The sequence below is a fragment of the Mirounga angustirostris genome, unplaced genomic scaffold (genome assembly GCF_029215605.1).
Source record: "Mirounga angustirostris isolate CCGP_5_RB_7025 unplaced genomic scaffold, mMirAng1.0.hap1 SCAF_5, whole genome shotgun sequence".
In the NCBI taxonomy this organism is placed as follows: Eukaryota; Metazoa; Chordata; class Mammalia; order Carnivora; family Phocidae; genus Mirounga; species Mirounga angustirostris.
Genome location: NW_026991713.1, coordinates 14,231,173 through 14,244,462, shown reverse-complemented (window position 1 = coordinate 14,244,462; position 13,290 = coordinate 14,231,173). Strand labels below are relative to the sequence as shown.

The following is a 13,290-nucleotide window of genomic DNA, read 5'->3' as shown; positions in this document are numbered from 1 at the left end:
TGCAAATCACTTAACCTCTCTGAGCTTCGGTTTTCCCCACCTGGGAAATGGGAACACAGTCTGGCCTCAAAGGTGTTGGGAAGGATGAAATAAAATCGTAGGACTAGAAAGTACTTAGCACAGTACCTGGTCTGAGGTGGGTACTCGGGGGTGAGAATTCTTTCGCCTGTGGCTGGGCTCTGGACAAAACAACTCTTCCCTTATCCTCTTTCCTCCTCTAGGCCGTGTCTATGATGGTAAAATGTACACAGGACTGTGCAACTTCGTGGAGAGGTGGGACCAGCTCACCCTCTCCCAGCGCAAGGGGCTCAACTACCGGTATCACTTGGGCTGTAACTGCAAGGTAAGCCCTGGAGAGGGCAGGCACGGGAGAGAGCTGGCTCACAGCCCGAGAAACGTCAGTTCTGGCCGTACTGGGCACTGGGCCCTTGTGCTGAGAGGGGCATGCACATCGGGCCAGGGCAGAAGGGCAGGTCTGAACAGGGGTGGTGAGGAATGTTGCCCCCAGGCTGAGCAACGAAGAAGGTGGGAGAAGAGTGCCTTTCTGTGTCATCTGCTGCCTCCAAGCTGCCCACCTGGCAGCTGCCGGGGCACAAGGACTCTTCAGCATCCCTGGCCCCTCCTGTGGCTCAAGGTTGTGGCAGGTACAAGATCCTAATGCTGACAGGTCCTGTTGAGCAGTCCCAGTGGGCTCACCAGGGCAGCTGCCTCACTGGTGGCCCCTGCTGAAGGTGGCCGAGCTGGCACAGGACTGCTGATACCAAATGCTGCAGAAGGTCACTCTTCAATCAGGCCCAATTCCTTGACTCAAGCCCAGGGCCATGGCACACAGCCTTCCTGCTGCGGGAGGGAGCTGTACTGTTCTCTCACTAATTCTCACAACAACTCTGTGCGGTTTTCATTACTACTGCGCTCATTTTGCAGATGAGAAAATAGAGGCTCAGAGAGCTCAAGTAACTAGCCTCAGGTCACACAGCTCACTGAGTCTGATTTCTCTCCTAGGGCAGCTGGATGCCCAAAGTTTATGCTTTGATCTTTTTAATTCCTCAATTCCCACAACAGCTGAGATTGCTCATCCTTGCCTGTTGCCATTTGAGAAGGAAAAGCTCTCTTGAATGTCTAATTCCACCACTTTTGGGCTGTGTAACCTGGAGCACGTTACTTAACCTCTGTGAGCCTCTATTTCCTTATCTGTAAAGGGAGCTAAATCTGTTATGAGAACTAAAGAGAATAACATAGAAGCACTGAGCAGAATATCTGGTACACAGTGGTGCTTAGTAAGTGTTAGTGAGTGTTCTATTACTTTCACTAAGGGACTGATGTGGCTGGGCTCCACTACAGTGGTGAGCATCTAGACTTGAGGAAGCATCAACACTGGGTCCACCATGACAGAGCCCACCAACCTTTCGCTGTTATCTAATTGCAGATCAAATCCTGCTACTACCTGCCTTGCTTTGTGACCTCCAAGAACGAGTGCCTCTGGACCGACATGCTCTCCAATTTCGGCTACCCTGGCTACCAGTCCAAACACTACGCCTGCATCCGGCAGAAGGGTGGTTACTGCAGCTGGTACCGAGGATGGGCGCCCCCGGACAAAAGCATCATCAATGCCACAGACCCCTGAGCACCAGACCCTACCCCACCTCACCTCCCTCCCTTCCCGCTGAGCTTCCCTCGGACACTAACTCTTCCCAGATGATGACAATGACATTAGTGCCTGTTTTCTTGCAAATTTAGCACTTCGAACACTTAAGGAAAAGTCTATGCTGTCATATGGAGTTTGTTTGGAACCATCCTCCTGGCCCCACCCTGCCCCTTCTTTTTGGCCTTGACATCACCCATTTCCACGCGGGAATTTTTGGCGCCATGCCAGAAAGAATGAGGAATGTACACTCCTCTTCTTCGTGATAATATAATCTATTTTTTTAGGAAAACAAATATCGAAAAACTACCCCATTTGGGCATTGTTAACATCTACCCCTCTCTCCTCTTCCCCACCTCACCATCTCCCAGACCCTTTTCCCTTGGCTCTTCTCCTCCACCCCAGTACATAAAAGACACAGACAAGGAAGATGCTGAGAGGTCAACTGTTTCAGGATCAGTCCAGGGCAGCAAGCAGACAGACTCAAGGTACGCAGAAGATCTTATACACCAAGGAGATGCTACTGCATGTCCCAACCAGACTGTCTGTCTGTGTCTGAACGTAAGAGTGAGGGAGGGAAGGAAGAGACGGCAGGAGAGGGTCTGAGAGGATGCAGTACACACAGTTCCCCCAGGCCAGTGCCGCTGGGATTGACCAGATGTTTCTGAGTCTGGAGCAAGCAGCCAGGCCAGAATAACAGAACTTTCTTAGTTGACGAAGACTTAAACATCTGCCTGAGGTCAGGAGGCAATTTGCCTGCCTTGTACAAAAGCTCAGGTGAAAGACTGAGATGAATGTCTTTCCTCTCTCTATCTCCCACAAGACTTCCTCCTGGAAAACTCTTTCGTAGATTTGGCCAGGAGCTTGCCTTTATGTAAATTGGAGGAATACACACACCATACACTATCCACCAATATAGTCAAGTAGATTTGGGTAGAGAATACTATTTCCGAAGTAGGGTTTAGCTCACCTAGGGGGATGTGTTTGTATACACATTTGCATATACCCACACGGGGACATAAGCTAATTTTTTACAGGACACAGAATTCTGTTCAATGCTGTTAAATATGCCAGTAGTATAATCTCTTCTATTTTTTTGTTGTTGCTTGTTTGAAGAAAATCATGACATTCCAAGTTGACTTTTTTTTTTCATTTTAATTAAAATTTGAAATTCTGAACACTCTTGACATCCCTCTAACTGGGGTCATCTGACCTCTGTCCCTATCCTTTTCTCCTGCTTCATGTTTGGGGCCTTCATTTAACTGCCTTACTGGCTTGGCTCAGGTGGGAGATGAGAGTTAGTGTGGGTCAGGGGCCGGGGCACAGGAGGGAAAGCTGCAAAGTGTCCTGCCTCAGCTAGATGGCCACTTTCCTGGGTTTCGAGACAGCCTGTTCTTCTTCCCCCAGCTCACTGGTGGGCGAACACCACCTCCTGAGGTCTTCACCTCATGGGATTAAAATCAGTGGTCACTGGGGAAGCCTGACTCTGCAATCAGCTGTAGGGTTTTTTTTGTGTGTGTTTTTTTTGAAATAAAACTATAATATAAGTTCTCTGATTAAATAAAATTATTTTAAGTTTAAGTATTGAAAGTGAGATGCCAAGAGTAGGTGAGAATGTATATTTTACAGAGTTGGGGGTGGTAGGACGGTGACATTTAACATGATTGCTCTGTCTCTTTTTTTCAGATTATGGGTATTTATCCTCTTAGTATTTGTATCTTCAGTTCATTCCACTTTAGGAAACAGAGCTGCCAATTGAAACAGGAGAAAAAAAAAAAGAAGCAAACAACACATTGTAATGTCTTGTGTGCACACACACACACACACACGCCCAGGCAAGGTGTTTGGTAGAACTCCTCAGTGGGAAGGAGTACAGGCATCCAGCTTCTGTGGGATCCATTTTATTTTCTTGTATCTTTCACCTTATGGTCATGCCATCTGGTGGGGGGGAAATGGGAGGCTTTGTCCTCTCAATGCAGCAGTATAAGCAAAAGGAGCTGAGGTCAGCAGTCCAGTGGTTTTTAAGAAGTAAGCCCCAGCCTTGGTGTTCTGAGATTTTCTTGATTTCAACCTTAAAGTCTTCTAAGGTGGAACCCCTGACCCAACCCACACAAGTGTCCTCCCACAAATGGACATCAGCATCCCCTCTATGAAGCATTGATAATTCTTGGTCCCTGGTGGGGCCACCTCCACTCACACAAAGCAGGACCTGGGGTGAGGCCTGAGCATGAGTCATCTGAGGTTTCCCCTGCAGAAATGTTGGTGGAACCACAGTCCCATCTGCCAGGCCCTGGCGAAGAGAACAGCAGGTCCTGGGCAAAGAAGGGTCCTTTGCAAAGCGATGTTGGCAGAGGGCGGTTTTTGAGCTTTCTATAAGCTATAGCTTTGTTTATTTCACCTGTTCACTTACTGTATAATTTAAAGTCATTTATGTAGCTGAGACACTTCCGTATTTCAATCATATCGTGAACGTTTTATTTTGCTAAATCTTGTGTCATGTGTAGGCTTTAATATGTGTACATTGTGTTTAAGAGAAAAAAAAAAAATGAAACCCACATGCCGCCATTTTCCTGAATCAAATTCTACAGTGGAATGGAGGGTAAAATACTTCTACTGTGCAGGCAGCTCGACTGGCAAACTGGAGAAATGAGAAGGAACTAGCCCTTGAGACTCATCCATCCTCCTCCCTTTATCGGCATCCCAGTGCTTTCTGGAGCAGGAAGGAGGAGGGGAAAATAGCAAGTACATTCATGTCCTTGCTCTGTATCAACTGGCACTGGGCAGTCTGCTGGTCATTCCCATTCTTCTTCCACTTGATCTTTGACCACCCAACTGGGAAGCCATGATTTCTCCTAAAAATCCAGGGCCATGGGAACTATGATTCCAAGACCTCTTGGCCTCATCTGGCCAACTCTTCTGCCTCCCTATCCAGACAGCACTATACCCAGCCGCTCTCCTCTCAGACCTGTGCTCCATCTGGTTGGGTAGATAATACTGGAGACCCTTATCCTTTACCGTCACCCAGCTCCAGACCTACATCATGGCAGTTGAGGTACAGCCCATGAGCACCATTTTTCATATATTGGTTCTTGAGCAATTAAAGAAACAAAAGACTTATTGGAAGAACTTTTTTTCAGAGACACTGTGGCCCCCTGGGAGAGAGTACCCTCCCCTGCCCCGGCCTTTCATCTTTTGTTTGATGGTCGCCAATGTGGATTACCCCAAGATGGCACCCGAGTGTTTGGCTCCTGGCTACCAAAAGTAAAAATATCACTACAGTAGTTTTACACAAGGAAAACACTTTAAAAATCTGATGACAGAAGCAAAAAAAAAAAAAAAAAAAATGTGGAAGTATAGGGGAGATGGATATCAACAGCCTCCAAATTGGCTCTTGGGAAGTGTGAGGAGGGAAAGAACTTAAAGACCAGTTTGTGCTTTGAGGGGAGGGGCTTCATAGATTCTCCCAGGCCCTCACCCTTCCCTTTAGCCAGTCTGCTGTCCTGAGACCCAGAAGTGATAGAGAGAAACCAACCAGAGAAAACCCTGTCTGGAAGGAATGTATTTGTTGCTAAATTTTGTAGCACTGTTTACAGTTTTCCTCCATGTTATTTATGAATTTTATATTCCGTGAATGTATATTGTCTGTAATGTTGCATAATGTTCACTTTTTATAGTGTGTCCTTTATTCTAAACAGTAAAATGGTTTTATTTCTATCACACACCTGCAGTCTCTTGCCTCCTTATATCCTGACCACCACTGGGGGTAATATAGACAGCAGAGGGCCTTGGAAGCTGGTCCTGCTTATCCTGGCTACAGGCCCATGCACGTTTCTCTCCATTCATTCACTTTAATTCACTTCTACAGTCTGAGCCCACCCTGCTCTAGTCTTTTCCCAAGGCAGGAACAATTTCAGGAGAGGCATTCTAGATTTCCTTCTGACTGCTAATCCTGCCCTGAGCTTGCTCCCTGATTCCAAGGCCAGGGTTCTCCATAGCTCTACAGAATCCGGATCTCTATCTAATTAACTATTAGTAAGCAGTACAAGTATTCCCAGACCAGAGCCCTGACATGGCTTTCCCTGTTTTCTTCTTAAGAATCTCACCCCATGGAAGTGAGAGGGGAAGGCTGCAAACATCAGTGTCTGATGCCAAATGCCTGCCTGAAATTCCAAGTATGGCTCAGCCTAGTTGGGAATGCCAGGAACTCAAGAGGTCCCACTAACTGGTGGGCTCCTCCAAGAGCTTACAGCTGGATCTCATCCTCAATGGGCTGGGCTGGCTGCAGACCCCTCACCCAACTTTCATCCCATTGTTGACAATGTTCCGGGGTATAATGCCCCTATTTTAAGCTATTCTACTTTGATCACCTATCATATGTCAGGCATAGCACTCTATACACATGATTATATTAAACTTCAACAACCCAATGAGGTTGCCCCACTGTCCTCCATAGTTTCCAGCTGAGGAACCCAAGACTCGGGTTAATTCATTGCTCAAGACCTAGTATGCTGGCAGACTATGATTCAAACTCATTCTGGCTTGATGATAAACCTTGACTTTTCTCTACTGTGTTCATGCTTTGTTGGAATATGCCAGGTTCCACAAACCCTTCTTATTCTAAACAGCACATCCTGGATTCTAAGACTCTTACCAGATCAGATATAAGGGAAAGATAATCAAAGGAAACCTCTCTGCTTGTTTAGACTGCTCCTCCTTGGAGCCTGCAGTCCTACCCATCAATGTCTCCAAACAGAATCCTCCAGGTCAGCAGCCTGAGCTTGGGATTCTAAAACCAGGCCGCAGTCTCCAGCTGGGACGTTTGGATACCCTATTAACTACCCTGTTCCCCAAAATTCACATTGCTTATGTGGCAAGCCTGGGGCCGTGGCCCTGAATTCCTTTGACCAGTTTAAGAAGACCACCAACCACACAAGCAGACACATCACAGGCTATCTCTGGCTGCGCAGAACTCTTCCACCCAACTTCTTCTGGCTGTGGGATAGAAAGCTCTCCACCCTATTCAGAAAGACGTTAACCTTCCCACGCAGATGTCCTCCAAAGGAGGGACTCTACCATGTGCTCCAAGCTAAGCTCCAACCACTTCCCAGACACAACCTCAGGTACACACAAAAGTCAAAATCTAAAGAGAACATACAAAGAAACTGCCCTTTGATGATCAATGCAAATAAAATATTACTGTTTTTATTGAAATAAGAGTTGAAACCAGGTTCTGCCCAGGGCCCAAGGGAAACAACTTCCAACCTCTGAAACATCTTTTATCTTTATTATCAACCTTTGGCTCCAAAAATGCCAGCTCAAGTTGCCCCCAGATTTGCTAAAAATTTCCAATGTCCCAAGGAATGCCATCTACCTTTGTCATTTGCCCTGCTACCTCAAACTTTACCTGAAGAGTTGATTCCTTCCCTAGGGAAGCCAGGCATTCCCATAGGAAATCACAACTCTTCCTTAGAGGCCAGGTGGTCAGGGAGTGGACCCTCAACCCACTCCTCCATTCAAAGGGATTGAAAACATGGACATCTGTGTTCATTCCATATTATGAAGATCATCAGAGTAAAAAAGGGCACTCACCATTGGCTTATGGTTGGGGAAGAATGTTTGTTCCACAAGTGGGAACTTCTCAGGACCCAGGGAATGGAAGATCTTAATGAGCTGAGAGAACTAGGAGAGAAGAAAGAGCATTGGTCAATCATTGTGGTGAACTTCCCACTTGATCCCAGGTCTCAAGTATCTGACCATTCTGAGCTGAGCTGCAGTAGCTAGTCCCTGTTTACAAGATAAAAACCAGATTCTTAGGCTGGAAATTCATCTTCTCAATTATCTGGTTGCATCAACCCTTCATTCCTGCCAGGCCACTGAGTTCAGCTCAATTATATTTAATGAGCATTTACTATACCCTCAACATTTCACACAAGCACGACTTGCTGACATTCATGCCACGTCCCCAGCCTGCAAAGCCTTTCTTTCTAGAGAGGTAGTACTGCATAAAATTTTATGGAATAGACTCTGGATTCAAAATCTCCACTACTTACTAACTGTGTAGCCTGGAAAGTCATTCCATTTGTAAATGGAGAAAACAAGAGATCCAATAATACACAATGTATGAAAAGCTGCGCCTGGTCCCTAGGAGCACTTGAATGTTAGATCCCAGCTAACATGCTGAACAACATGGATTTGAATTGCACAGGTCCACTTATATGCAGATTCTTTTTAGTAAATACAGTCCAGTGCTATAAATGTATTTTCTCTTCCTTATGATTTTCTTAACAACATTTTCTTTTCCTTAGATTGCTTTATTGTAAGAAAATAACATATAATACATATAACACATGAAATTGTGTTTAATTATTTATGTTATTAGTAAAGCTTCCAGTCAACAGTAGGCTATCAGTAGTTAGGTTTTGGGGGAGTAAAACGTTATATACAGATTTTCAACTGCACAGGGTGTTGGCACCCCAACTCCTGCACTGTTCAAGGGTCAACTCTATTTTTTCTGCTTTTACAACCACACTCATTTCCAACTGCTCGAGCTGCATCCCTTTCACACCTGGCTCCTCTTGCTTCAGCACGGCCTTGTTTTGCCATAGAGATAGCTACCATCTCCAGAGATGGAGGGTAAGCTCCTGGGAGGCAGGCCTTGGACCTACATTTTCCTCCACTACCCCACACCACTTGGCACCCTTGGGAGCTCACTTTGTGCTTGGAGAAGATGACACAAGAGAAGATGGAAGGGTACTCTAGGTGTGCAGTGAGACTAGTGCCCTGGAGACACTCAGTGGCTCTCATAGCTGTGGCCTTGGGTACAGGGGACAGTGAGAGAAGTTGACAGAGGGTGATCTGTGACAGACCACTGGGAGCCTTAAAGGCTGGAACAAGGAGCTTGGAATTTACCCAGAAAGCAAAAGGGAACCCCTGGTGGAAGTGGAAAGGGCAGGGTAATTCTGATCAGGAAGAAGGAGTAAGCTACAATATGTGGCCCAATGGCTAGAAGGGGCACCAAGGTTTGCACCAGACTGACTTGGGAGTAACTCAACACTAATGGCTCAGACAGAGAGAACGGGTAACTTAAGAACTTTCTGCATCATGCTAGGACTGGTCTGCAAACTCTTGGGGTAGAGTCTGAAGGTGTGGTGCTACATGGAATCCACTTAGAGGGTCTGAGGGACCTCAGAAATATGGGAAATGATGGGGGATCCCTTAGTTTACAGATAAGGATGCTGAAGTCCAGAGACTGAGAGAGTAAGTCTATGATCAAGCACATGAGTTTTGGAGATGCCCACCTCCAGTTTCCTCATCTGTACAATGGAGATGTTAGCAATACGTACTTGTCAGGGTGGTTCTGAAGATCAAATACAATATGTACATTAAGAGTTCAGCACACACACAGTGCTGATGAATGTTAGCTGCTGCCATCACGATGTCTGTGTGGAAAGACAAGGGGGTTGGGCTAATACTATCTAAGACCCTTTCCAGATAGTGGCATAAAATCTGGGATGCCATAGGCAAAAAATCTCAGAGTAGAATGAGAAGGAGACCAGAGGCATGATAATAGTGGTTAAAAACTATCCATACCTACTAAATTAATGTCTATATTCATTCAATAAATATTGAGTGCCAACTCTGCAGAGACCTTGATGGCACTCAATATTTACTGAATGAATATAATAATTGTCATCATGTATTGAGTGTATACTTTGTGCCAGCCAAATGTATTCACTCATAACCCTACCAGGATGACCCTATTATTATCATCATTTTACAAATACGGAAAATAAACTCAGAGAGGTTAAGCAAGTCGCTCAAGATGACACAGGTCATAAACTGAGGCTTCTAGAACTAGTTAATCTGGCTCCATTGCCCATGTTCTCAACCACTGTCCTACCACCAAGAGACCAAGCAGAGGGAAACAAGAGACAAGATAGGTAGAGCTCCAGAGAGCACACTGTATATATCCCCAGCCTCCACATTTCCTACCTCCCTTCCTTGCTTTATCTTCTCTCTTGGCACTTATATGACATACTACATATTTGGCATTTTATTAATAAACAGCATGTGCCCCTGCTCACTAGAATATAAGATGTATGGGTCAGGGACTTTGGTCTGATCTGCTCACTGCCATGTTCCCAGGACTTAGAACAGTGCCTGGAACATAGCAGGTGCGGAATAAATATTTGTTGCATGAATGAATTAATTCCAGTAGGGAAGACAGATAATATGCAAAAGAATGGATAAATATATCATTCTAGATGGAGATAAGTATTGGAGGAAAAATAAAGCAGGGTAAGGGAATTGAGAGTATTGGGGGGAATGGAGGGGGTATCCTAGGAAAACCCTCTCTTACAGGTTAACATTTGAATGGAGACTCAAATAAATCAAGGGATGAATGAAATTCATGAATACAAAACAGGGAAAACCAAGTCTTGGGGTTTGGGGAGATTTGGCTTCAAGTTCTGGTTTCACTCCTAATATAGTCTATATGACCCTGGGTGAGGTCCTTAGCTGCTCTGAAGCTGAGCTTCTTTTTCTGTCAAATGGAATGATGATGTCCCCTTCACATGATAGCAATAGTTTGAGCACCAGGAAGCATGATCTTCTGGTACACAGTAAGTGCTCACTGAATAGTGCCCACTGTTAACAAAAATGATATAATTTAATGTAAGTAAGAATAGTATAGTACTCCTCTTACCACTAATGTTATTATAAGATAACACTATACCATAATATGTTCAGACTATGTTATTATATGATATTCGTTATTCAGTTGCTTAAGAAAGACCCATTACTGAGGCCTCCATGCCGGAGGATGGGCCCATTTCAGGGCTGGGAGGCCACCCACTGCCCACCTCATTCTAGGTCAGCCTGGCCCATCACTTACCACCCAGGGCTTGCTGCAGAAGTTGTAGACAGAGTAGAGGGAGTTGACAGCAGGCAACCCTCCGTACTGGAGGCCGATGACCAGGCTTCGGTAATCCTCACCCAGAGCCATGCTGTAGGCATGCTGACGGACAAGGATGAAGTCTGGCTTGAAGGATCTGCAAAGAGAGGGGTCGGCAGCAGTGTTACTACATGGGGCATTGCTGAAACACCAGGGCATTGGGCCACAGTCTATAGGGATAGCACTGACCTGGCATGGGTGCCGCCAGCCAGGGGCCCTCAGTTCAGAATGGGGATGGGGTGGGGGAGTGTGGATGGGGACAGTTGGATGCAAATACACAGCAGCTACAAAATAAAGGGGCTGAAAACAACTGATATTTTATTCATTTTATTTTTTAGGTGGTTTTTTAGATTTTTCTACATTGAACAAATACTCATTTACAATCAGAGGAAAATGTATGAGATAACTCAGTGAATCCACCTCCATTTTTATTAGGCAACACCTACTACCTTACTGAATCCTCCTAACTGCTCAAGGATGTGGGCAATGCTGCTGGCAACTCCATTTTACAGAGGAGCACTGATAAAGGAGATTTTCAACTTTTAATGTTTGTGGGCCCTGCTCCTCGGCTTCCAGGGAAGCCATACTCCAACATTTGCCAAGGTCAAAATGACCTGGCAAAACCTCAGAGCATGGGCTCTATGTCTGCCCCAAGCGCACGTGGTGTACATCTGCTTTGTTAAAGAAAATAACCAAAAAGGAGCATTCTGAACACAAAAGATAAGAAAAAGTAAGAAACTTCCCTGGTTCCCATAAGACTCAAGTCACACAGCCTTGCAAATATTAGAAACTTAAGGCCTGCAACTTTCTGAAATGTTCTTTGTCTAATAATTTGCAACTTTTATGCAAAATATGTATATAAACCTACATCAAATGTTCCCTTACCAGAACACTCTCTTCTTTGTGAAGACTGTGCATCCCTGGCCCTGTCCTAACTTGGACTTGAATAACTCTCTCCCTCTTTTTTTTTTTAAGAAATTCCAAAATGTGTTCATTTTGTGTCAACAGCATCCTGAGGCTCACAAAGATTAAGTCACTTGCTCAAAAAGACATGCTGCAGGTACACGGCAGGGTCAGATACGTGTAGCCTTGTGGCCCTAGTTCTCAACTACCATGCAGCATGGTTTGTATATATACTTACATATATATACATAATATGTATACATTCATATATAACCTGTATATTTCAAACAGGTCTCATCCCTTTCAAGTAGCAACCTCTGGAAAGCGCAAGAACATTAATGTGATGGCCAAGAACATGGCAGGCTCTTTGCTGGGACCCTTTGGAGACATGATCCTGATTAGTGTTCACAAGCAGACCTGGGTAAGGTCAGGACTATTTCCCCACTTTGTAGATGGGAACACGCAGCTCAGAGAAGTTAGGAACTTCCCCAAGTCACAAAGCTGGGAAGTAGGAGAGGCATGTGTGAACTCAGGTGATCTCACTCCAAGTCCATATACTCTTCCTTCCATCACATGACTCCAGGTGAATTCACACACTGTTTTACTTGCACTGCCAAGGATCCATCTATTTCTAGATTCCTCACTTCTAGGTCACACAAGAAAATCAGCTTCACAGTGCGTAGGTGGTTTACAATTAAAATGGTATGATCCACTTGGCTCATCCAGAGTTAGACACTTAGCTTCAAATAAACTGTTTCTCTTTAAAGTGATTCAAATTTAAGTTAAAATAACTGTCAAATGGAAAGGACTCGCCCCCGATTAGAGACAGAAGGAAAGAATGAGTTGCAGGTGCAGACACTTCTCAAATTGTTCTGAGCTTGGGTCTCCTTGTACACCCCAGGGCCCGGTGCCAGGGGAGCAGAGGTGTAATAAGTACATGTTGAAGGAACAAATGATGTACATGAACATCACCCCCTCATCCCCAGAGGAAATGGCAAAGGTTTCCCTCATGGAGTTGTAACTCATCCTAGGGGAGCCAGGTGGATGGTGACATCTTGGGTATGGCTGGCATTGTGCTCATGGAAATGGTCAATCACGTCACTCTGTAGTTAGGGTCAGAGTTGGGTTAGAAGCTTGGAATTATTATGTCTATATCCTTATTGCATTTTAAGAGCTGAGTCAGTCCAATTAATGTATTTTACAGATGGGGAAACTGAGGCCTACAGAAAGGCAGTGATGTGTCCCAGGTCACATGAGCCCATAGCAAGACAGTGATGTGTCCCAGGCAAAACCATGTCAGAACAGCAGGTCATACCCAGGTCTCTCCTCTGGCTTTCCTGCTCTTTGTGTTTCACTTCACTGGGTCTTACAGCAATAGAGAAGGAAGGGAGGAAGGGGCGAGTGGTGTGTTTCTGACAGGGATCTGATGACAATAGACAGCACTCACAAAATATATCCACTTTTTGCTTTTATATGATTTTAAAAGTAATATATGTTCATTGTGTAAAAGAAAAAAAAGCGTCAAAAACACAAAGAAGTAAACAAAGTTACCTGTAATTCTCAACTCAGAGAAAATCCCTAATAACCTTTTATGTGTCTCCTTATATGTACACTACAATCCACTTATCTATTTTTAATGTATATAATATACATTCATACTCATAACTGATTTCATGCTTTCTATTATTATTTTTCTATTTTCCACACATTATAGTGTGAGCATTTCTTCTAATAACAAAATATCTTCAAAAATACCATTTCTAACAGTCTATTGAATGGACATACCATGATG

General features: G+C 44.7%; 1 protein-coding gene across 1 annotated transcript in view; it reads left to right on the top strand.

Annotated features, from left to right (window-relative positions):
• TIMP3 (TIMP metallopeptidase inhibitor 3) overlaps positions 1 to 5,361 on the top strand; it is a 59,204-nt gene extending 53,843 nt beyond the window's left edge. The window contains exons 4-5 of the mRNA XM_045872650.3: positions 222 to 343; positions 1,427 to 5,361. Coding sequence (XP_045728606.1) covers positions 222 to 343; positions 1,427 to 1,624 — 320 coding nt within the window. The 3' untranslated portion in view covers positions 1,625 to 5,361. The remainder of the gene's footprint in view (positions 1 to 221; positions 344 to 1,426) is intronic.
• The last annotated feature ends 7,929 nt before the right edge of the window (positions 5,362 to 13,290 follow it).